Source organism: Schistocerca piceifrons, chromosome 7, assembly GCF_021461385.2.
Source record: "Schistocerca piceifrons isolate TAMUIC-IGC-003096 chromosome 7, iqSchPice1.1, whole genome shotgun sequence".
Classification (NCBI taxonomy): domain Eukaryota; kingdom Metazoa; phylum Arthropoda; class Insecta; order Orthoptera; family Acrididae; genus Schistocerca; species Schistocerca piceifrons.
The window spans coordinates 406,479,812-406,505,742 of NC_060144.1; the positions used below are offsets into that span (position 1 = coordinate 406,479,812).

General features: G+C 40.6%; 1 protein-coding gene across 5 annotated transcripts in view; it reads right to left on the reverse strand.

Moving 5' to 3' along the window:
• The window catches only part of LOC124805353, a 114,624-nt gene that overhangs the window by 33,956 nt on the left and 54,737 nt on the right, over positions 1 to 25,931 (reverse strand). For all 5 annotated transcript variants that reach the window (XM_047265890.1, XM_047265889.1, XM_047265891.1 and 2 more), the window contains exon 6: positions 10,792 to 10,999. In XM_047265890.1, the coding sequence (XP_047121846.1) occupies positions 10,792 to 10,999 (208 nt within the window). The remainder of the gene's footprint in view (positions 1 to 10,791; positions 11,000 to 25,931) is intronic.

Sequence of the window (25,931 nt, forward strand, 5' to 3'; positions counted from 1 at the left end):
ATATGTGTGTGTGTGCGAGTGTATACCCGTCCTTTTTTCCCCCTAAGGTAAGTCTTTCCGCTCCCGGGATTGGAATGACTCCTTACCCTCTCCCTTAAAACCCACATCCTTTCGTCTTTCCCTCTCCTTTCCTCTTTCCTGATGAGGCAACAGTTTGTTGCGAAAACTTGAATTTTGTGTGTATGTTTGTGTGTCTATCGACGTACCAGCGCTTTCGTTTGGTAAGTCACATCATCTTTGTTTTTAGATATATATTTGTAAGGTCTGAATAGTAGGGATAATGAAGTTCAATGCTGTAGATGGAATGATGAAACAAGCTGTGGTGTTTGGCAACAACTAAATCTACTTAGTTTCTCTTCACAACAATGCGAAGCTGAACTACTGGCTGACCAAAAGTAAACAACAAGGGAAGAAAAGAATTCACATAGGGAAGTTCCTCCATAGTCTACAGAAAATCCTATGCTGACTAGGCTGTTTCCTTACTGTGGTTTATGGATGATCTATTTTACTCTGAGAGTGAGGAGTTTCTTATGTCAATTTAAGAACAAATGGTAAGGACACTAAACTGCCAAATGGACACTCCAGACATTAGTGACTGACAGATGCAAGAAAGGCAGGTCAGCAGGTGTCTGAATAGCAAATATAATCACCAGCTGCCTGAGAATGTGCTTGAGTAAATGTAACCAATTAGCAAATTTAATACACCAAAAACTGGTCATTACCCTTGGATTATTGAAAAAGACACTCCTCCACATTATAAACATGCTTTTCTTCTTCTTCCTCCTCCTTTTTGGGGGCAGGTGGGGATTGGGGAGCGGGGGGGGGGGGGGGGGGGGGGTTAAAACATCATCTGCTGGGATGAAATGTTTGTAAATTGTCAATTTAGAACATATAATGACACTATTCGTACTTAATAAATAGCATTATTAACAGTGCCTTATACAGAAGGGCACAGAAAAATGAAGACACTGTTTGATAGTTAGTATCTTTGGAACAAACTGACATTTCATTGCAATTTTGTGCAGTATCGTAGTCTAATATTTTCTCACGAGATCTTGGTGTGTGTTTTCTAGCAGATGACAGAGCAGCAGTGAATAAAGTAAACTTGTGAGTGGTTTATTTAAGGATATATTCATGTGTGAATACTTCATGTCGTCCATAAACTCCATGTGCATATAATGAGACATTATGATGAGCACTTCTTTACAGGAAGCTTACTGAACAAGGAAATGACTCCCAAGTAGTTGTGGGTCAGTGACTGTTAAAGACGTTTAAAGTATTGGGCCGGACTAAATATCTTCTGGCTGCTTTTGGGTGTGAACCTGTTTCTGAGACATTCAGTAACATTGCACAATTTAGCTTGGGATATTAAATGTGGACTTGATAGCCATTTTACTTGTTTTAAAGACAATAAAGCAACAAAATTAAATTTTTGACATTTTTTTCAAATGACTCATGCAAGAATCCCAAACGCTCAATAGTTTAATTAACTGTCAAATACTACCCAAGGACTGGAGTTATGTGGCTTTTGCATGGTTGGTATTTAGTCAAATTTTCATCAACGCTGTTTTTGATGGTTAAACAAAACCTACCACTGCTGAGTGAAGGGGCAGACAACTTGTAGCTGGCTGGCTCTGAGCACTATGGGACTCAACTGCTGAGGTCAGTAGTCCCCTAGAACTTAGAACTACTTAAACCTAACCAACCTAAGGACATCACAAACATCCATGCCCGAGGCAGGATTCGAACCTGCGACCGTAGCGGTCTTGCGGTTCCAGACTGCAGCGCCTTTAACCGCACGGCCACTTCGGCCGGCAACTTGTAGCCTAACCAGGTAGGTAGACATATTGTTTAAAGGACATTGAGAGAGACCGACCTGTCCATCCACATTTGGTGCATTTAGTGCTCGGGAAAAGTGCATTTAGCACTCAGGGAAATGCAAAGTTCGGTGTCAAATGAACTGTAAAAGCAGCAGTGTAAATCCTGTGCTTGAAAGACCCATGCGTGTCCAGATAAACTTTTGAACTGAGGCGATAGGAGGAGGACTTAAATACAGTACAGATACCATGAACAGTATTAATGGAGGGACAGGACACAGCAGGCAAAGAGATCAGAGAACTACAGGAATGCCGATGGGAGCACTTGAGAGCAGCGAGCAGTAGCAGATCAGCAGCAGGAGTAGTTAGCAGCTGTGGATGGTGCTGTGGGATCCCAGAAACTAGGTCTGAGCTGGCAGCCTTCGGCGGGTAGACTCGCAGTAGCATCTCGCCATGTTGGCAACATGGAGAAAAAGCTAAGTAGTGTTTTGCTTCATTTGGTGTGTGAGTGAGGAAAGAAACTTGTCAAAATGGAGAAAAGTGATATGCCTGTAATAAGTGAAAGGAAGGAGGGTGTAAATTTTGATGATTCAGTACACGCAGATGATAATATAAAAGGAAATTTTAGCTTCGATGTGTCTCATATTAATGACAGTAATTATCCAAATTCAATATCTGATACTTATGGGTCAATTAATGAACAAAATGCAGTGAAAGCTGAATGTTACGTTGGCACCAGATCTTGTGAAGGAAATGAAAAGGACGCCAAGTTTTGAAGTTGATGAGAAAAATATAAGAACTCCTATTCAAGAAACAAGTAGGGAACAGATACCTGTGCCTAATGTTAAATTAGTACCATTTACTGTCACTGAAGTTGCCTTGGAGGCTGGTGAGCAGAAAGTTAGCATTGCAACCATGTTCCAAAACATATGAAACAGATGGTTGGTATTAGCAGTAGTATTATGAATGGAGTGAGATCTGAAATAAATGGATTAAGTAATGAAATGAATAACAAAATAAATGGACTGGTCAATGAAATGAATACAAAAATTAATGAACTTTGGTCAGATGTGGACAGTAAAATAAGTGGATTTGTTTTTTAAATTAGTCAGGTGTTTACAAAACAGTCAGAACAGTTTGATAATAAACTGAAAAATTTTAAAGAGGATATTCAGCAGGATTGGTTGGTTGGTTGATTTGGGGGAGGGGACCAAACAGTGAGGTCACCGGTCCCATCAGATTATGGAAGGATTAGGAAGGAAGTCGGTTCTGCCCTTTCACAGAAACTATCCCAGCATTTGCCTGAAGCAATTTAGGGAAATCACGGAAAACCTAAATCACGACAGCCAGACACGGGTTTGAACCGTCACCCTCCTGAATGTGAGTCCCGTGTGCTAACCACTGTGCCACCTCGCTTGGTAAATTCAGGAAGAAATGGATCACAGAATTTCAGGCTTAAGTGATACTGTAAAAAAAAAAAAAAAAAAAAAAAAAAAGAGATATCACAGCTTAACGACAGCATGAAAGGACACATTTTCCATGTAAACAAGAATGTAAGAATGGTATTGTAACAGTAAAAGGTGAGCTAACCCCACATATAAAACAAGTTGCTGAAGGTAGTAAACAGCAAGGTGAACAGTTAAGTGCTGACTTGAATAGAGTACAGGCCCAAGTAAATCATGTGGAAAAACAGTGTAATTAGGATCATAAAATTCTGGATGGTAAAATTAAGGAGGGAAGTGACAAATGTAAACTGTTCACAGGGCATGTGTGTGCAAGAATAACTGATTTAGAAACTAACTTGTCAGAATTTAGTATAGCAGTAAATGGTGACCTGCAAGAGAATGACATTAGACTAACAAATGTAGAACAGAAAAATACTAACAGTAGTAGTCATGTAATAATAAATAGTGTTGCAGAATCTTCTGAAATTGCTTATTTTAAGCCCAATAAGAGTGTGCATTCCAAAGATCTCTGGACTAATTATAAGGATGTGTTGCTTGGGTCATGTAATGACAAACAGAAAATACACTTTGTTGTAGCTAATCTTATGGGAGAAGCTCGTGTTTGGGGGAATTTAGTCGCAGCCAATTATGACAGCATGGAAAGTTTTAAAGAGGCTTCCTTTGAGGAATACTGGGGAAAAAGAAAACAGATGGAAGTATTAGACAGCTTTTGGTCAGGTGAAAAGTTTAACCCAAAGAAAGACACTATTAAGAGGTTTGTACAGAAGTTGGTAACTACTTTGCCTTACATGACTGCCAAGTTAGAAACAGAACAAATTATAATGGGTTTAGAAAACAAGTTGCCTTTGTACTGGCAAAATAAATAATTTTTGCACCCAGAGAGGACATTAACAAGTTCACTGGTTACTTGGAAAGGGTAGAAAGTCTTTTGAAAGAAGAGGAAAATAATAACAAAGATTATAGGGCTCCTACTAGGCAAAATGAGGTGCACGTAAACAGAATAGGTGTGAAATGGTCTATCACAGAGGAAAGTCTAGAGGCTGAGGGGTTTTTGCTAAATACAGAAATTATGACAGGAACAGAAATGACAGTTATCAAAATCAGCAGTCAACTGAGAAGGCTGAGCAGCATTCCAGACAGCCAAATGAATGGAATGCTACAGTTAATGGCAGAATAGGCAATGAGGAAAACTAACAGCAATCTGTTAGGGTGCTAGCATTTGCAGACTGCCAAAGGGCAGGTTAAATCTGCTAGCAAAGCCCTCTGTAAGCCAGTAACTAACACAACAACACAGTAGTGGTGCAGGTACTATAAACCTACTGGAGGAAAGAGAGGAAGTGAAAATATTTACTTCTCAGGGAAACATGGCAGAATTTTACGAAAGATTAAATGAAAATCGTCAATCTAGGAACATGTTTAGCAAGGGACCGGAGTTACCTGATGAGATTGTGGAGTTGGATCTTAGTCTAACTGAGCACTGCAATGCTAAAGAGGATCCTTTAGGGATGTGGAAGAAAGCATGGTATGTGGGGAAAGTGTAGCAGAGGAAGACGATATACCCACAGATGAAGTTTCAGGTAGAATAGAGGAGAGTCTGTCTAATAGTGACAGAGCAGTTTCAGATGTCAAAGAAGGTGTACAGTCCTTGGCCAAATTATTAGATGCACTACACATTTTTAATTTTATTTGTAACAATTACATGTTGAGTAGTATATTTAATGTGATTAATCGGAAAATTTATGACAGTTGTTCAGGGCACTTCTTACAATGTTGACTTTTGTATCTGTTGTTGCTATGTGACACTGGATTCTTGACTTATTGTAGGTATCAACGTGCAAAGTACAGTGTAAGGGAAAGGACCTGTTCAGTGGCGTTCTTGCATGTAACTGGTATAATAATCTGTTCACTTTAATTATCAATTTCGTAATATCGACATCACAACTGATTGTTTAACAGCCAGATATTACTAACTGTGACCTTTAAAAATGGATAAAAGAGGGTACATTTCACCACGTAAAAAAGCCGAGGTCACATCCCTCGTTCGAAGGTTGGAAATGTCAGAAGCTAGCGTGAGGCTCGTAAAGAAAAAAAATTGATTCAGGTGGAGAACTGAGCCCCAGAAGGAAGAATAAATGTGGAAGAAAACCGATTTTCACTCCAAGGTCAGACAGATTTCTCAAAAGAATTGCCCAGAAAACAGATTTGCAACAACAAAACAGATAAAATCTCAACTGGAAGAGGCTAATGTGAATGCATCTGAACGCACTGTTTGCAGAAAGTTTAAGGATATTGATTTCAAGGCCTGTTGACCATCCAGAAAACCAAAGTTAACAGCCACAATGAAAGCAAAGTGTCTGAAGTGGGCTAAACAGTGGTGTGATAAGGATGTGGACTTCAAAATTATTATTTATGATATGATATAACCTACAAACATTTATTTGTAGTATATTAATTATGTTCCTTGATTTTTAGAGGAATTCCTCAGCAATGAAAGAATGTTTGAAATTTTAAGTAACAAATCTCAGTACGTGCGCTGTCGAACATGAGAAAAATTTCATTCCCAAATGGGTAACCATTTATTTTTGTGCAGGATGGAGCTCCCTATCACACAGCCAGGTCAGTCAAATCCTTTCTGAAGGAACAAAATATCCCTCTGTTAGAGTGGTCAGGTAATAGTTCCGACATGAACCTCATACAAAATGTATGGGAACTAATGAAGAGGGAGGTGGCAAAAGATGTCATCACAACAGAAAAACAGCTCTTAGAGAAGATCATCCACGTGTGGTATCATCATCCACAAATGCAGGACATCATCCACGTGTGGTATCATCAACCACAAATGCAGTACACAGTACAGTCCTGCATCGAAAGCATGCCACATTGTATTAAGGCTCTCACAGCTGCAAAAGGTGGGTCAACAAGACATTAAAAGTAATGTTTTCACTTTCACAATATTTTAATTTTTGTTGTAATTATTGAAATAAAATATTTTCAACAAATATTACATTTTATTTATTTGTTACATCACCTTAGTTATGAAGTAGACTACACACAATCATTTTATCACAATTTATGTATTAGAAAAGAAAAAAAAATCATTAGACATAAATCAAAATTTGCCTAAAAACTGTAGTGCGTCTAATAAATTGGTCAGGGACTGCAAGTAGAATGGAAGAAAGCTCACTAGATAGTGGTGCAGCTGCAGAAGTAGATGAAGCTGGGGGTTATTTTGAAAATTCTGACAACATAGAAGGAAGTGTTGCAGAATCTGAGAGGATTAGAGAAGGTGAATTTTTGGAGAAATGTTTTAACTTGTCACTAGTAGACAGATTAATTAAAGCCACCCTAATTAAAGAGGAAGATGACCTAATATATATGTGTGTTATTTCTGCAGCAGGTATAGGATTCGACAGACGTGATGTAGTGCACGATTTATTGGAAGAATCAGATCCTGAAACTGTTGAAGAATCTTTAGGACAGCTGATAATGGAGTTGCAGTTTTTGGTGAAAATGTTCCTTGCTTACTTGATAGTGGTTCAGATGTATGTGTAGTGTCAAAAAATTTTGTAGATGCTATTCCTAATTGGAAAGAAATAGTTATTTGCCTGTCTCCAGAATAAACACTGTAGTACCCACAGGTAAAAGTAAGAAAGCAGTAACTCATGAGATCATGTTACCTGTACAGGTTCAGGGTGAGCAACTGTACCACAAATTCCTGATAATTTTTGGGTTAAGTGTGGAAGTGTTGGTTAGGACAGATTTCTTGAAAAAATACAAAAGGAAGGTCAATTTTGGGAATAACGAAGTTGTCATAACCGTAGATGGAGAGCACTTGAAGAGTCCCGTTTGCAGAAAGAAAGTGATATCCGACAGGTGAGAAATGTGATGTACCCATATGTTGCTGCAGGAAAAAGAGAGGGTATCGCGGGATACAATCAATATGGAGGAGGAGGAGGAGATTAGTGTTTAACGTCCCGTCGACAACGAGGTCATTAGAGACGGAGCGCAAGCTCGGGTGAGGGAAGGATGGGAAAGGAAATCGGCCATGCCCTTTCAAAGGAACCATCCCGGCATTTGCCTGAAGTGATTCAGGGAAATCACGGAAAACCTAAATCAGGATGGCCGGAGACGGGATTGAACCGTCATCCTCCCGAATGCGAGTCCAGTGTGCTAACCACTGTGCCACCTCGCTCGGTCAATCAATATGGAGAAAGGGAAGTTATTGACCTAAAGAAGTAAATACAAGAAGATGATGTCGGCAGTAGTAACTAAATGGCCTCAGGGGACGCGCATTCTTTGTGAAATCAGGTATTTGAAGAACACTAGGCATCCTGAGTTGTTGGCAACACTATTTCCTTTTCCGTTTTCATACTGTCAACCGACCTCTTCTTCATTCAGAGCTTTTGCTATCATCTGTTCTTTAATCCCTATCTTGTGTATATAGTGTACATAGTGTTTTGTAGGAGATAAGGTTACTGACAAACTATTTTTGAGCAAATTTCAGTACTAAAAGCTTAACTAAAATACTAAGTAGTGGATAGGAGAGTATGTAAAAGTTTGGTAGAATAAGATTACATAAAATGAAAGTGTGATGAAATGTGCTTCTACCTGTTTATGTAAAATTTTCAGAACAGAGACCATGCTGTTATGATTGCCAAAGTACAAAGCCGCCAATGTACAAAGTCAAGAGGTTACATACAGAGATGATGATGAACAGGTTGTGTATTTCATGACAACAGCAAACTGAGGCAGTTATTGTAAGGCAGTGATTGTAAATGCTTTCAGTAACTTTTCATTGATTGTGTGTTTGTATATACTATGTAAAGCTATGAAACAGTAGGTGTTACCATTAATATGTAAAGATTTTCTAAAAGTTGAGAAATGTGTTTACTAGCATTTGAGAGTAAAGTTGGAAAGATTTATAGTTAGAGAAATGTTTTCAGCAGTAACTTGCTTAGTGAATTTGAGTCTGAAGTGCCTTCTAATGACTACTGTTTTGGAATATTGGGCAAGGATACGGACAGTTAGAGTACAATTTTACTTTTGATTAGTAAAGGGTAGCCCACTTTTTTCTGAAGAAGAATTTATGCAGAATAGTACTTTAGTGGAGCAATGTTATTACTAGACATGTAAAGACAAGGAAATCCAAAAAATTGTTTTTGTAAATGTACTGATTATGACAAACAAACAGTGTACATTTCGGAAGAAAAATGTATAACATTCTACTTTGCAGGAAGCAAAGTAATGATTATACCCAGGTGTGAAACTGGTGTAAGACTAAATGTGAAAAGAAGTTCCCACACTGTCTCATTGATAAGTATGTGCTGAAAATATATAATTTTTTTATGTAGATGCTCACAACTGCACAAAAATAAAAAGAGGTATAAGATAGGAAATGGTTCCCCCTCTCATATTATTGTTGAATGAGTCAAGGATGCCAAAAATAGCACTTTTTTGAGAAGTCTGTGAGAAAGTGTACTTAGATAAAACAGAGATGCCCTCCATAGTACCTCTACATAGCGAAGATTGTGTATTGTTCAAAAAGTCTTCATACGAATGCTCACCAAAGGTTTCATCATTACAAAATTTCTTTTTACAACAAAAATGGAAAAGTAAAATCTTAAGGTGATTGAAGTTTGAAAAAGCAAAGTTTTCAATTATAATATTTTTTGTCAAATGGGTATTAATTTTGTTAAAAAGAATAAAAAAATTTGAATTTTGTAGAAAACATATTTTTGTAACAATTTTTGTAAATAATTCCAATGTATTGCTATCAAGTCCAAGCCATAAAAAACTGATGTATTACTATAACCGAGTTAAATCTTTTGCAAATTTTCATTTTTCAATAAGCTCCTTGGTTGGCATTCAAAATTTTGTAAAGTATCCATGGGTAAGTGGTTTTGTTGGTTTAGTTAAAATTATGTCGTGGTAATAATTTTGGCATAATATGACCAATAATGTACTTGAAAGTAGTTTTTGGTTCATAGGAGATGTATAATGTAGCACATCATACAACTTGTCATCTTGCGTTGAAAGCGTAGATCTGGTTCTGCCACCGGCACAGCTAACGCTGGCTACTAGGCCGAGCGAGCTGTCTACTTTCTTAATGCTGCGTGCAATACATTAGACATACTCTCTATGAATCTGAAGCACTATTAAATATGAATCGATCTTTTTCACACTCGGTATACCAAAATTCTATGGTTAACACAACCATACCGTTAAAATTTCACATCAGTTACTTCCACACTTTTGGAGATATAAATTTTACCTAAAATACGTTATAACCATGCTGGCACGGTCAAACTAAGTTAGGTATTATAAGGTATTAATCTACAGTTTCATTATCACAGATTTCTGACTTCATAAAAAGCAGTTTTGGAAATTCTTATTTCATCATGTTATCACTGTGTTAGTGTTTTGGACAGACAGAGAGTGGATACAGGACATACTCGTATGTAAAGTGAGAATGTGATATTTTATTAAAACTATATAAAGGTATGCATCAGAAAGTTGTTACGCAATAGAGGAATTTGTGACTTATGTCAGAGTGAGCTTCATTTTGTAAAAGGCAGCCAGAAGAGGAGTTGAGTTTTAAATTTATTAGTAATTTATTTTGTGGAAAGGAAACACATTTTGTTTTCATTAAATTTTATTTATTTTTGGTATTATGAGATTTCTAGTCTAAATTATTTGTGGTAATCTGATTGGCTGACATTAGAAATACTGCAAGTATAGAAGCACTCAATAACATTGCATAACTGATATTGGGAAATTAAATAAGGACTTGACAGGCATTTTCCTAGTTTTAAAAACAATAAAACAACTAGAAGGAAATTTTTGACATTTTTTTCAAATGACTCGTGCAAGAATTCCAAACACTCAATAGTTCCATTAACTTTCAGCTACTACCTTTGTGTGATAGGTATTTAGTCAAATTTTCATAAACGGTTCTTTTGTCTGCTAAACCAGTATCTACCATCGCAAAGTGAAGGGGAGACAACTTGAAACCTACCAGGTAGATGGACAGATTGTTTAAAGGATAGTGAGAGACCAACCCACCAAGATATTGTTTGACTGCTAATAGGGGCCACTTTGAACACATAAAATAACCTTCCCCCCATGCCAGAATTGTAATGTTATGTCACTTTGTTCCATTAATATTGACTATCAAAGAAAGTCTGCTTTTTTTTGGATCCCTCTATATAATTAATGGTTTAAGAGGTCATTAACCAAGGACAGAAAGCTGTTTTATTAGGGGAAATGCAGGAAGATTAGTAAATTTTTGAAGAAAAAGGTAGCTGACTGATTCCTCTCCAACTGAATATTATGTGGTCCTACAACAACTGGCTCAGGTATGCCAAATCAGTGATGTCACATTTGAAAATTTATGCTTATTGTTGGAATAACAACAACGAAGTCAAATATAATAAGGTCTGTGATAAAATGAATATAACTTAAATTAGAAGTTATGACCTCTGTATATCAATAATATATCAGCCTTTTACCTGCGTGTAGGATCCCAGACTTTTATTGTCCTGTCACTGTGAGAGCTACAAAAGTGCCCTGGTTTAGAAGTATCAAGGTCCAAGCCTGATAATGGTCTCTCATTCTCACAAATTTTATATGTATGAAGTTGCACAAGATTCAAATCATGTCTGCAGGCATTGTTCAAATAAACTGCAACAGCATTTCTCTGCCGCACACCTATGACAGCTGTAAATGTGAAGTGTATCTTTTATTTTGTTGAACAAAAACAGATATTGCTAAATTTAAAGTGCAATAATAAAGAAAACTAAACAGAAAGAAAATTGCAATACTGTCCAAATTCAGTCTCCAGATTGCTTTCCTTTATTTCCAGATGAACGGATTCAGGTCTTCTGTCCATTTTCACATCTATTACAAACAATTTTTTAAATTACAATTGGTTCAAATTACAAATGGTAAGATTTCTGTTCAGAAAGCTTCAAAATTCTTAAGAAATAGTTCTATAGAAGTATTTTGAAGCTTTCTAATCGTAAATCTTAAACCATTTTTAATCTGAACAAATTGTTATTTAAAAAATTGTTTGTAATAGATCTGAAGATAGACAGCTGGCACAAATGACCATGTGAAAATAAAGGAAAGCCATTTGGAGACTGAATTTGAACAGTTTTGCACAAGTAATGATCACGGAGACTCCCTGAGGATGAATATGTCTAGTTTTGATAGAATGAAAATTATTATAAATGAAACTGGAATAATGACCATAATAAGCTAAAGATCACAACAAAAAGAAAGAACCATGTAATCTCTCATTTCAAGATAAGCATAAACTTCTGGAGCCCATCACACTGTTAAAATGTTTAAGAATAATATTATGAAGCTACGTTGAATGGAAAGAACACATGGCATCGGTAGTAGAGGAGAATGAAAGACTTGGATGTGTTTGAAGAACTCTGGTGGAAAGCCTGCAAAGGAATACACAAACAAGCGTCTAGTGTGATATATTTTAGAGTACTGCTCCGGCATTTTGAGCTCACATCAAACAGACATACAATACACAAACATCAAACAAATTGAGAGATACGCTGCTAGGATGGTGAAAGATCAGTGTAGCACACATAGCATGAAAGTGTAAAACAATTGCTCAGGGAACTTAAATGAGGATCTCTGGAAGAAACTTTATTTTGTTCTCTCAAAACGCTTTCAGGTGATGTCATTTTCTCAATTTTAACAGAAATTTTTCGGTCCACAATACGAAATTACACAAAATGTGAAATAGTTCTTCAATATTATGAAAAGATTGATCACTACTTGCCCTATAGAGGAGACATGGAGTCGTCGACATGCACAACAGAAAGACTGCTAAACATTTAAGCTTTGGGCCAAAAGACCTCCTTCTGAAGTAGAAAACACACACACACACACACACACACACACACACACACACACACACACACACACACACGACACACACGACCCATGAAATAGTTCTTCCTTGGTTATAGGACAGTTGATTATTAAATTATACCTAATATGACAGTATGTTACAACTAATGTATTGTGGAACATACTTTGATGAGAATGAGATTGCTAGCATTGGAATTCGTCATGGCATAATAAAATCAGTAACTTTGTGTAGAATCACAGTGTTCTTGGTCGGTAATTATGTTGGCATAAGTTGATCCCTGACAGTCACAGTGGGCTGGGTGTGGCAGCTTCACGAGTCTATCTCAACAAATAATTTAATCTTGTTGTTGTTGTTGTGGTCTTCAGTCCAGAGACTGGTTTGATGCAGCTCTCCACGCTACTCTATCCTATGCAAGGTTCTTCATCTCCCAGTACCTACTGCAATCTACATCCTTCTGAATCAGTTTAGTGTATTCATCTCTTGGTCTCCCTCTACGATTTTTACCCTCCATGCTGCCCTCCAATACTAAATTGGTGATCCCCTGATGCTTCAGAATATGCCCTACCAACTGATCCCTTCTTCTAGTCAAGTTGTGCCACAAATTTCTCTTCTCTCCAATTCTCTTTAATACCTCCTCATTAGTTACGTGATCTACCCATCTAATCTTCAAAAAATTTTGCAAATGTCTCCATGGCAATAGCTCAGTGTTGTCACAGCTCTGCAAACAGATATGGTTTTCACCTGCAGCTGTTTTCACTTCATAGTTGAAAGCTGGCAACAGCACTGTAAGCTATCAGCGATCTTCTTAAGCCACCTCGACTACAGCATTTGTACTCCTGCTGTTGCCACAATCACAAGTAATGTTTAATTTGGCTATGCTTTGTTTTAATGGCCTATTTCTGAATATCTTTAATTTTTTCTTCTGCAAGGATTTGAGATATTCATTTACAACAAGGATGAAGTATATAACAGTCCTCCTCTGAGTGGGAACTTCACTCCACCTTGTCTATAATTTAATATAAGCCACAGGACCTGCTTATCTTTACCACAGAATGCCAGCCTATCTTAATGAATAGTCTAAGGAGAACCTCCACGGCCTTTCAAGCAAATGTGGTACCAGGAAATATGCCACAATTAATGGAGGCCATCATGATGAAAAACCATACCAGGATAATACTAACCTACACAAATGGCTATCAACAAGTTGTGGTTATCAGACATAAAGAACAAATATTTGAATGATCAGTAAATCAGTGACTACTACAAGTGATGGAAATTCATTCATCAATTCTAGAGCACATTCAGCAAGTACCCACACCCCTCAATAATTTGACTCAACTACAGGCAGCTATTCATGTGGCTCTCCAGTGCAAAAAAAAAAAAAACACCTCATAGCCATATACTTTCACAATGGAAAAGGGTGTCACACGACATGGAGATCTAATAACCTAAATAAACTTAATCTCTATGGCCACTTCCCATCTGCTATGGTACTCTCTCGTAGAAGGTTCTTTCTGTTATATGTTGGGTACACTCTCAGGTATATTTACATACAAAAGCGTAGTGTACGTCAAAGAATACAAAACAGAAATAAAAGCAAAATAGAGGGTTGGTTGGATGGTTAAAGGGACCAAACTACTAGGTCATCAGTCCCTTGTTCTTGAACAGACAGATTTATACGACTGCAGATCAGAGATAGCCTACCACGCAAAACCCAGGGGAAGTAAACTCCAAGGTCTACCGATGTCAGCAAAGATGAGATAAGGGAAAAAAATAAGAAAGGGAACAGAGTAAGAAAGGCAAGCAAGGTGTCCAATCTATGGGCCAGCTCGAAGCCCCGGAAAGCACTGTGCAATGATGGGACATACATCCCCCAGCCCCCACCACTTACCAGAAGTACTCCACTCTGGGATTGCCTTGGAAAGACTAGCAACATGGACAGGGCATGAGAAGCACAGAGGGACAAAAGATAAACAAGTCTAATAGACCAAGTTAAAGGGGTGGAAGAAGAGTAGGATCACCAGGAAACAGGAGCCACAACAACAGTGTGATGGGTCCTTGCTTCAGATCAGATGACCATGAGTTGGTCAAGTACGGCCTGCATGGAGGACCTCCAAGGACTTGTAGCCTCCTTTACCACCCACAGTTTATTTGGCGAAATCAGAGTGAGACATTCCGTATTCCTGGCACCTAAAACCTGACAGCATAATACCAATTGGAGGCCTGTTTCCGGAATACCAACCTCAAGTGTTGGTTTATTGGTAATCAGTTTGGCCACCAGGCCATCAGCAAGTTCATTCCCTGGGATCCCCACATGGCCCGGGTCAAGACACAGGTCACTGAGCGGCCACACTATTCAAGGGCATAGAGGGAATCCTGGATAGCAATGGCCAAGGGATGGTGAGAGTAGCACTTGTCGGGCACTTGGAAACTGTTCAAGGAGCCACTGCAGATGAGAAAGGACCCACCACTGCAGGAACAGATATACTCAAGAGCATGAGAAATGGCTAACAACTATGCAGTGAAAACACTACAGCCATCCGGCGAGGAGAGCAGACAGTATGTCCTACAGGAGTATAAGCAAAGCCTTTATGACCAGCAACCCTTGAGCCATCAGTGTAGGCTGCTTCTGAGCCCTGGGATGCGACAAGGATGGAGAAAAATTGGTGGTGGAGGGCTTCGAGATGAACAGCTGTGGCCAACGGACACACCATCGAGGTGTACGGCAGTGGGTCCAGAGGAGAGGTGGAACAGGAAACAACTGAAGCTCAGGGAGTATAGACCGCATGCGGATTGCGATCGCAATCCCTGAACGGGGCCATCATTGCAGTAGATAGATTACTGTGTATGGAATGAGGATATGGCAATTTGGATGCTTAGTGGAGCTGTGAACAAGAGTAGCATAATTGGCAAGCTGTTTTTGCTGTCTGATCCGCTGTGGAGGGACCCCAGCCTCCATGAGTAAGCTGTTCACAGAGCTAGTTCGATAGGCTCCCACCACAAGTTGAACCGTGCAGTGGTGTATCAGATCTGGTATGTGCAATGCTGATGCCGAACCGTATCCCAAACCCCCATAATCAAGGCAAGAATGTATCAGGGCTTTGTAAAGCTGCAAAAAAGTAGTGTGATCTGCACCCCAGTTGGTGTTATGAGGCAACAAAGTGTATTAAGGTGCTGCCAGCACTTCTGCTTAAGCTGGCAAAGGTGGGCAATCCACTTCAAGAGAGAATTGAAGACCAGTCCAAAAAAAATGATAAGTCTCCATCACACTGAGTAGTTGTTCGTTGAGGTAAAATTCTGGTTGTGGGTGAACGGTATGATGTCGGCAGTTGTGGGTTTTGTGGGTTAACAGTATGCCATGGGTGAGGGCCCATGCCTGCATATTTTGTATGGCACCTTGCAATCGATGCTCAGTGAAATCCACACCAGAGAAGCAATACTACAGGCACAAGTCATCAGCATACGAAGAGGGTGAGGCTGAGGAACCCACAGCTGCCGCTAGACCATTGATGGCTACTAGAAACAGAGGGGCACTTAGCATAGAGCCCTGTGGGACCCCATTCTTTTGGATTTGGTGGGTACTGTGCGAAGCACCAGCTCAAACCCGGAACATACGGTGCCACAGGAAGTTCTGGATGAAAGTTGGGAGCAGATCACAGAGATCTCACTCATGTAAGGTAGTAAGGATGTGGTGTGCCCAAGTGGTCAGAAGCCCTTTGCAGGTTGAAGAAGAGGGCTATGAGGCATTGACGTCAGGCAAAAGCTGTTCAGATCACAGACTCCAGGCAAACAAGATTATCAGTAGCGGAATGGCCTTGGTGGAATGGAGCAAGAAGACTGTGAGACTCAATGTGCCGCCATAACCGTCAGCTGACCGTGCATTCAAACAACTTACAGAGAACATTGGTGAGACACATTGGGCAATAACTGTCCATCTCTAGAGGGTACTTACCTGGTTTCAGTACTGGGACAATAATGCTTTCTTGACATTGCAATGGGAACTTCCCCTCACTCCAGATGCGGTTAAAGATGGCAAAGATACTATGCTGACAATCCACTGGTAGGTGCTTGATCATTTGGTTGTGGATGTAGTCTGGCCCTGGGGCTGTAATCAGGGCAGTGGGCTAGGACACTGACAAATTTCCACTCAGTGAATGGAGCACTATATGGCTCCAGGTTGCTTATAGTAAAAGATAATTGCTTTCATTCCACCTGCATTTTTAAGACACAAATGGCAGGTTGATAATTCTGTCACTGAGGCTTGAGCATAGCAGAGCAAAATTTCATTGACAGCGTCTGGTTAAGTGTAGACAGTGCCAGTGCCATTCAAGGTAATACCAGGTACACCTATAGGTGTCTGGTATCCCTAGAAACATCTGATCTTCGCCCAAACCTGTGAAGGAGAGGTAAGTGATCTGATGGTTGAAATGTACTGTTCCCAGCATTCTCGCTTCTGTCTTTTTATTAGGTGGTGGACACAGGCACGGAGCTCTTAAAAGCAATGAGGTGCACCATTGATGGGTGCTACTTATGGTATTGGAGAGCCCACCTAAGATCTCGAATGGCCTCTGCTATTTCCAAGGACCAGTAAGGTACTGTCTGCCATCGACATGCGCCCGAGGAATAGGGGACTGCCAAATCAGCTGGACTGCCTTATCGATATCTCCATGCAGTGAGGAGTCAATGTTGACAGCAGAAGTGAAAGCATTCCAGTCAGCGCTGTTGAGAGCCCACCTAGGCATGTGTTCAGGGGAGTGACATTGGTGGAGGGTCAGGAAGATCGCGAAGTGGTCACTACCACAAAGGTCATTGTGGATCCTCCAGTGGATGGATGGGAGATGACACAGGCTGCAAATGGAAAGGTTGATGGCCAAGAAAGTTCCGTGTGCCACATTGGTGTGTGTGTGTGTGTGTGTGTGTGTGTGTGTGTGTGTGTGTGTGTGTAGGGGAGGGGGTGCAGTATTTAAAACGCAAAGGGTAAGTTGTGCCAGTAAATTTTTGAGGTCTTTACCATGGCCATGACCATAGTTCTACCCCACAAAGGATTATGGGCACTGAAATCACCCAAGATTAGGAAAGCTGGGGGGGACTGAGAAACCAAAGCAAACAGTATGTTCTACACTTCACCATTGGAAGGGAGGTAAACAATGCAAATGTTTATATCCCGAAATTCCCGTACGCAAGCAGCCACAACCTGCAATGATATATTAAGAGGCACGAGCTCGCTATATAGAGTGTACAGACCATATGTGCAAACTCCACTTGGCACCCTGTCATAGGCAGCACGATTCTTGTAATATCCCCAGTATCCATGAAAGGCTGAGGTACATGTTGCTGGAAACCAAGTCTCCTGAAGGGCAAAGCAGAAGGCAGATGAAGTGCTTAAAAGATGTTGTAGCTAAGCCACCTGGTGGAAAAACTGCTACAATTCCACTGAAGAATAATGTTGTTGATGTACAGTGAGACCATGAAGTGACCAAGAGGGCATGTTATGCCTTAGGGTCAACTGCCACCCCTGGTTGAGGGCTTATGGCAACAATATATAGAGGTCTTGGGTGCAAACTGGGGCCTCAGGGGCCGCCGGAATCTCTGCCTCAGCCACAGTAGTGGAAAAGCAGATCTGGTGCCATGGGGGCCACTGGAATGTCCTTCTTGGAGGTCTTTTTCCTTGTCTTTCCTGTCCTTAGAGAATTTTGATAACTGCAAGGGCTTCCTGAACCAGTTTCAGGTAAATATGATGATCACAAAGCCTTGCACCAGCAGCCACTAGCTGGTGTCCGGTTGTAGACTTTCCTTGAAAGAAAGTGTCCTGAAGGACCCCTTCCTGGTGAGAGAAGCTAGAGGAAGGGGACTTGTCTCCAGCTGGTATGTAGGGACCAATATCCCTAAAGTAGGTGTGGGGGAAGCAGCAAGAGGGGAGCCCTAACCATGGGGGGATGGGGGGTTGGAAGGGGGGGGGGGGGGGGCAGGCATGACTGAGCAGCCATTAGGACCCACTATAGGAAGTGTAATGAGCAAGAGTGCTATCACCAAAAGGGGTGACCTTGCTGTAGCAGTAGCATATGACACTGTTTGACATGTTGGGTACAACCGCTTGCACTTCTTCTTGGCCTCTTAGTAATTGAGTTTGTCCGGAGAGTTGTATTCTCATATTTCTTTTCTCTCTGGAAAACAGTACAATCTGGTGAGCAGGGAGAATGGTGCTTTTCACAGTTGACACAGATGGGGGGGTGGGGGGTGCACGGCGAACATTCTCATGCAGTCCTTGTCTACAATCTCTACAGCTAGCACTTGCATTGCAGCATGAAAACAAGTGCCCAAATACAGTTTCATATTGCACTGGTATACCATTACCTTGACCTTTCCAGGCAGTCAATCACCCTCAAAGGCCAAGATGGAGGCACCGGTAGCAATCCCATTGTCCTTTGACCCCCTGTGTACACCCCATCACTTCAAGTTGGCAAATAGCTCACAATCAGATTGTAAGAGCAAGTCTCTGTGGAAAAAGATGCCCTGGACTAAATTTAGACTGTTATGGGGAGTGACAGTCACCGGTATGTTATCCAGCTCGTTACAAGCGAGCAGTGCCCATGACTGGGCAGTGCATGACATTTTGATCAAAATTGATCCACTTTTCATTTTAGAGATGGCTGCCACTTCCACAAACTTGTTTTCTACATTCTCCACAAAGAACAAGGACTTTATGGCCAAGAAGGAATCACCATAAGTCCTTGTACAAACCAAGTATTGCAAGAAGTACTGTTCTGCTTGCCATTTAGCCCTACATTCCCCCCCCCCCCCCCCAAGGTGTAGCAAGCGAAGGGAACTCTTTAGGCTCATCTCTCTGCATTGAAAGAGGACTGTTCTTACATAGAGACTACTGGGGTCATTTGGCCACCACTGGGAGGTAACTTAATTGAATTCATTTGTGGCTGATCGGCCCTGGTGCCACCCACTCTGGAAGGGGGCTCTCCCCATGGGCACCATCCAGCCTCAGCAATAGCTACCTGGCCAGTAATCTCTCACTTGGAGTCCACGTGCCCCAGTCATGACGGGCATTCATTTCTTGGCATACATGGGAAGTTTTCAGCTCAGGCACCAACAGTGTATTCCATGCATGGCCATGGGGCTACCATCGAGCAGGCACTTGACGACCCAGCACAACTGGATGGCTACCACGCTGGGTTTTGGATGTATTATCATATTAAAGGGAAGGATGCACAGATGCTAAGGCACAAAGGTGGAGCACACACTACACTGGTTGATCTTCCCTGCACGATCCACACTTCAGAGAATTTTTAAAATGGTGGCAGGTCAAACCCAACAATGGTAACAATGTATTTATTTAATGAAAAGTTGTAGAATACACTGGAAGTGGAAACTTGGGGTCCAATCATAAACCAGGTCCAAGCAGGGTCAGCACCAAGAAAACCATATGATGGACAGGCAGAGGGGGAAGGAATAGTGGAACTATAAGCATACAGCATGGAAAGGATGTAATGCTGCAAAGGCTGGGGCCCCATGGTAGCCAAGCATATTCTCACAAAAGAGTTGCAAGCCTCCGGGAAGGGGGCGAGTGGGGGGGGGGGGGGGGGGCAGCAAATCAGATGGACAACCAAAAAAGGCAACATATCAGATAGAAATGGCTTACTCAGTAAAATGTGACTCACATAGTGTCAGGCTAGCCTTGTTCTTCGCCCTGTTAACATAGTGTCTAATGAATGTACACTATTGTAAAATGAAAAAGGAACACCTCAATGTAAGTGACTAAGGCATACCATACTCGCACGGGACCCTACAAGAGGACAGCTAATGCAATGACCTAATGGGTAGCGCTGTGGACAAACAGGGAACTGCATTATCGGCTGTGGAATGTTGCAAAAAGCTTCGCAATAGCTGTTCACTTCCAGAGCCACTAGCACCAATTTGCCGTGTCATACAGGGCTCCATCTGTATCTGCAGCACTGTCAACATGCTGCGTCAATGTGGACATGAACCGGTTGTGCGTCTGACGGAGTTCGAGTGAGGGTGTACAAGGAACTTGTGGAAGGCCGAGTGGTCGTACTGCAGAACTGTGCTATCTGTGGGGCAAGAGATCTCCAGTGTGTCGATGTTGCCAGTGGTCAGCAGAAGGTACACGTGCTCGTCAATCCAAGTTGTACAGCACCGATGCACAGATGCGTGCCAAGACAGTCACATCTTACGAAGTGCCAGTCAGACTGCACCTTGACTCCACAACAAATTAGGGACACTGTTGCTTTGAGGGTATTAGGAAGGATCATTCACTAAGGTCTCTGTGAAGCATGACTGCTATTGAAACTTTTCTGCTCGCAGCCCGACATTGTGCAGCCCGCCTGCGCCAATGACATGGCAGGCACTTATGTAAGGATGAATGGGACTTGTCATTGTCAGAAATGAGAGTCACTTCTGCCTCAGTGGCAACGATGGTAATACGTGAGTGTGGCATCATCCAGGTGAGGGCCAAAGTCTGGAGTGTACACAACAGAGGTTCACAGGGACAACAACCGGCATCACAGTCTGGGGAGCCACATCTTACAATAGCCATCCTCTCATGATTATGGAGGGAACATTGAGCAGTGCACAGTACATTCAAACAATATTCAACCCATCATGCTACCATTCGAGCACCAACAAGTCAGTGTGCTGTTTCAACAAAGAATGCACATATACACATATCTTGGTATCCTGTGCCACTCAACCTGCTCTTGGAGTGTACGTCAACTACCCAGGTCAGGACAATCCCTAGATATGCCCCCATTGAGCAAGTTTGGGACTGGACTGAACATTATCTTGCATAGTCTGCTAGTATAGCAAGACATCTGGACCAATTGAGGCACCAGGTGTAAATGTACTCAGATGCGTATGGTTCTGTTGGTGGGATGGTTTGTTGTATATGTCCTCAACAGTGTATCTGCAAAATTTCCCTCTGCTGGGCCAACGAGTTCTTGTTCTCTTTTCATTTTCCAGTAGTGTATAAATCAAGTACTTTCATGAATCCTATAATTATTACGCAGCTACTATACAAACTGATCTCAATACAAATGATCGTAATTAAATACATAACCTTTAATTAATATTATTTTTTTCGCTGGAGATGGTCTGCTGTTTGATGAAAGTGATAATTTTAATAAAGTGACAGGCAGCTATTTTGCCAAATCATGATTTTTCAAAAATTATTACTTTTTACACTTCCTTGTCAAAGGGAATTTATTTTAAGCTGGTGATGGTATATAGGGAATCTACTCTTTCATTGTCAACAGTTAAGAAACGAGCAACTAAACTATAAAGTGGCTGTACTTCTTCTGAAGTTGATCCACATGAAAGGCATCTCAAAACTGCAATTATAGATGAAAACTGAGAAACTGGGCAATATGGTACTGGAGAACTGGTGATTAAAGGCCCTTGAGCAGGTGTCATCAGGATATAAAAAAGAAGAGTGTGGTACATTTTACATAAAGAATGAATGTTGTGAATACTTTGTGCAAGATGGGTGCTGTATTTGTTGAATGCTGACCAAAATCAAAACTCTGTTGTGCCTGAGTCCGCAGTCGTGTGTGTGTGTGTGTGTGTGTGTGTGTGTGTGTGTGTGTGTGTGTGTTGACAAAGGCCTTAATGGCCGAAAGCTTTAACTGTGTGAATCTTTTTGTTGTGCCTATCTACGATGCAGCATCTTCACTATATGGTGAGTAGCAACTTTCCTTCTCTAATATTGTAATATTCAGCTTAATTGATACCCAGACCTCTGCAAACTGCATCAATTTTGATACAATGTGTTGTGCAAAAATATCAGGAAAACTGACTTCACCAGATAAAATCATTACCAGTATTCCAACGTCAAGTGTTTGAAGATTTCTCTTTTAGTGTGGGAAAATGAATTTGGTGATTAAACCAGCATGATTTGAAGGGAGGAATACTTTGGGCAGAGGTGAAGGAACTATGGGAATACGCTGGTTTGTACTTACAAATTAGCCTCACAATTTCTATGCTACAGATCCATGTAAGCCTACGTTCACAGCATGACATTCTTGTTTTAACCATGAGATGATGATGACCTCTATTCAGGGGACTGGTCCGTGAATACCAGGGGAATCCTTGAAAAAATTGTCAGCTTTCGAAACAGTGTAACTCAAAGAATAAGATTTGTAAGCCCATATAATGCTTGTCATCTTTTGGGAACATTTTTATGTATTAACCAAAGCTTTGGCTCTCACACTTTTTTAATTGTATTTTTTTGTTGCAAGTGAAATAAACTCAGCTAATTATTTGTGTACATCATAGATACACATTACTCAAAAAACAAACAAAGTAGAAGCTTTATTTTTTTCCTGTAAATTCTTTACCCTATTATCTTTAAAGCATACTATTGAAAAGATGGTGCTGCCATAAACTGTGGTACAACAAAATTTTGAGTATGATAACAAATTTTTCAAATGAATTCAGGATTTATCTACAAAAAAGCATTTCATTTTCAAAGCTGTCACAAGAGTAGTGTACTTTATAGTGAAGCATGTTTTAAGACAGTATACAAACTCTAAGCGCTCTATCTTTAATAGTTTTTAGGCAAAGTGTACCAGAACATGAAACAATTTAATTTTTGGGAAATTCAACTTAAAAGTTAAAAGTTAAAACTTGCTTTTTCTACTAAACCTGCATGGCACTAACGCATCCCTGATCCATATTCATCTTGTTTCCTGTGTTGTTCTTCCTCCCTTCTCTTTTTCACACTTCCTCTTCTTATTCTTGCTTCTTTGGTGGCTTCCATCACTGAATTTTCTGCTTCAAAGGGTCTCCTTCAGTAAATAGCTATTAGAGCTCTATGCATATTTAGTCGATCAGGCACTCCCATCAGTTCAATGACATTAAGCCTTGACACTGTGTTGCCATTGAAACATAGAAAAGCATCTAGTACACCTATTTTCAAAGTATTTCATCCTACTAGAACAGTTTTTGGTATCCGTTCCCATATACAATTGTTGAAACCTTCATTTGGATTTTTGAGACATACCATGCAAACATTTCTCTAATAATCTTGTCACTAAGATCCCTATACATAAGTTTCATAACTTCCATTATAGCAAATGGCAAAGAATGTCTATGGTTGTAGGTCCCACCGTAACAGCCCTATGGTAGCCACACCATGAATCACTACCAGGTAGGCAGAGTGCATAACAGGGTTGTCATCTATGGAGGATTTATGAAACAAGAGAGCCTTTTTCATTCACTCAAGGTCATATTTATTTTGTCATATGGCTTGTCCATAATAATACTGCAACCGGTCTATTTCTTTGTCTGTAAGCCGACCACATCAACTAAACCGCTTACCATAAACTAATTTCTTTCCCTTCAAATTCCTCTTCAAGTTCCTAAATCTTGTACTTAAACTTTTCTCAACATGACCAGCACATTCAATTTTTACAATTTTTGTGTCAGCAGGTTTGGTTTCACGAACTTTTTGGTACCCTTTTGAGTCTCCATCTCCTAGGTACGATGTATATATCACACCAAATTTCTCCACTGACCTGTGAAGTACCTTCACAACAGCTTCAGATTCTATCCCTCCACTATAATCCAAAATTAATGATTTTCAGTTCCACTAGTACAGCCATGACAGTACTTGGTAATACATTCCCCATCAATGACTTTACCACTGTCCAAGGAGATAGCTGCCACTACACCATTTAGGAAACTATAGCCTCTTCATTGCCAGGATGCATCCAGGGCTGCAGACCATACATGTATTGCTGTCATTCATGTCTACACTTTCCTGAACATCATTTTTCATACTATCATTTGTTATTTCTTCAAAAGTCTGTAGAATAATTTTATTGTACTTGTCAAACCTTGTAGGGGAGGCAAGTCCATAAGAGCACAGAAAATTCGTGCACTTCTGTACTCTTTGCCTATACACCTCATAGCATAAGAAGTTTAATATTTGTGTTGCGCACTTTCTGCTTAGTTACACCACAAATATAACCATATTCATTTAAACCATACAAATTACAACCTATTCTTAATTTTGATGCACAACCTCCTCTAGCATGTCTCTCTTCAACTACCTTCACACCGCTGCTGCCACATTCCTTACATGGCAAAGTTTTATTTATTAGTTCAGATAGAGCAGAGTGTTCAACAATAACACAAGGTGAATCAATAGTCGGCATCTCTATATTATCAGCATTAATATTGTCAAGCCCACTGTCGAAGTATTTCAGTTTTAGCTTCGAAGCACTTGGAGTAGCCAAAGCTAAGTTAAGTGTTGTATCATGTTGTGTTTCCGTATTAGCAGAGTTAATCCGTTTGGTGACCCAATTTCCATAAAATTAACGTTGTTTATGACCAAACTTCTAAATTATTCCCATTGCTTTCAAGTGGAATAAGAAACTCTCACACACGCAATAAGAAAATCATGCACACAATTACTTGACTGTAAACAAAATATTTGTGCCAAAACGACGGCAAACAATGACTAAACTCCCTGTATAAACAAAAGGTAAGCAAGTGTAAAGCTTTCACAGGTTAGCCAACTTAGGGACTAAAAAGTCATAAAAATGAAACAAATGAGAGCAAAACACAACTGACTGTGTGTCATGGGGATGTCATGGTGCGTGCAGCCACTTTTAAATTTCTCTAATTTTGGTACTTTCTGTGGTCCATTTTTTGGGAAGTAAACTTTTTCTCGTTCATAAAACTACAGAGAATTTTTAAGACAAAAAATAAAAAAATCTGTTTTTTGACAGTTACTCACTCACAAGTCCCCTTAATGGTGACACAGTGAGTGGCTTACATGTACATGGAATGGCTTGTCTAGCTATGTGTAATGTATTCAGAAGTGATACAAATCCCTTCAGAATTTTGTGGAAAAGCATCATTCCATGCCAACAGGGCATGTGGACCTTGTCAAGTAGCTGCTGTTATGCAGAAGGTAGAAGGTCTTAGATTAAAGGGGTCTGTTCTCATTATACGGTGAAGTCTTGATGGATTGGTGGCATAATGCCTCAAAAGAGAACTTTGAAGTTAGGACAATGATTTCTTTTTAGAAACTTTCAACAGAGTACAGTTGAAGAGTTATTTTTTCTTTAACTGATAGGTATACTTTCATTTTCAACATAACACAGAAAATAAATAAATAAAATTTGAAATAAGACAAAATACACTCCTGGAAATGGAAAAAAGAACACATTGACACCGGTGTGTCAGACCCACCATACTTGCTCCGGACACTGCGAGAGGGCTGTACAAGCAATGATCACACGCACGGCACAGCGGACACACCAGGAACCGCGGTGTTGGCCGTCGAATGGCGCTAGCTGCGCAGCATTTGTGCACCGCCGCCGTCAGTGTCAGCCAGTTTGCCGTGGCATACGGAGCTCCATCGCAGTCTTTAACACTGGTAGCATGCCGCGACAGCGTGGACATGAACCGTATGTGCAGTTGACGGACTTTGAGCGAGGGCGTATAGTGGGCATGCGGGAGGCCGGGTGGACGTACCGCCGAATTGCTCAACACGTGGGGCGTGAGGTCTCCACAGTACATCGATGTTGTCGCCAGTGGTCGGCGGAAGGTGCACGTGCCCGTCGACCTGGGACCGGACCGCAGCGACGCACGGATGCACGCCAAGACCGTAGGATCCTACGCAGTGCCGTAGGGGACCGCACCGCCACTTCCCAGCAAATTAGGGACACTGTTGCTCCTGGGGTATCGGCGAGGACCATTCGCAACCGTCTCCATGAAGCT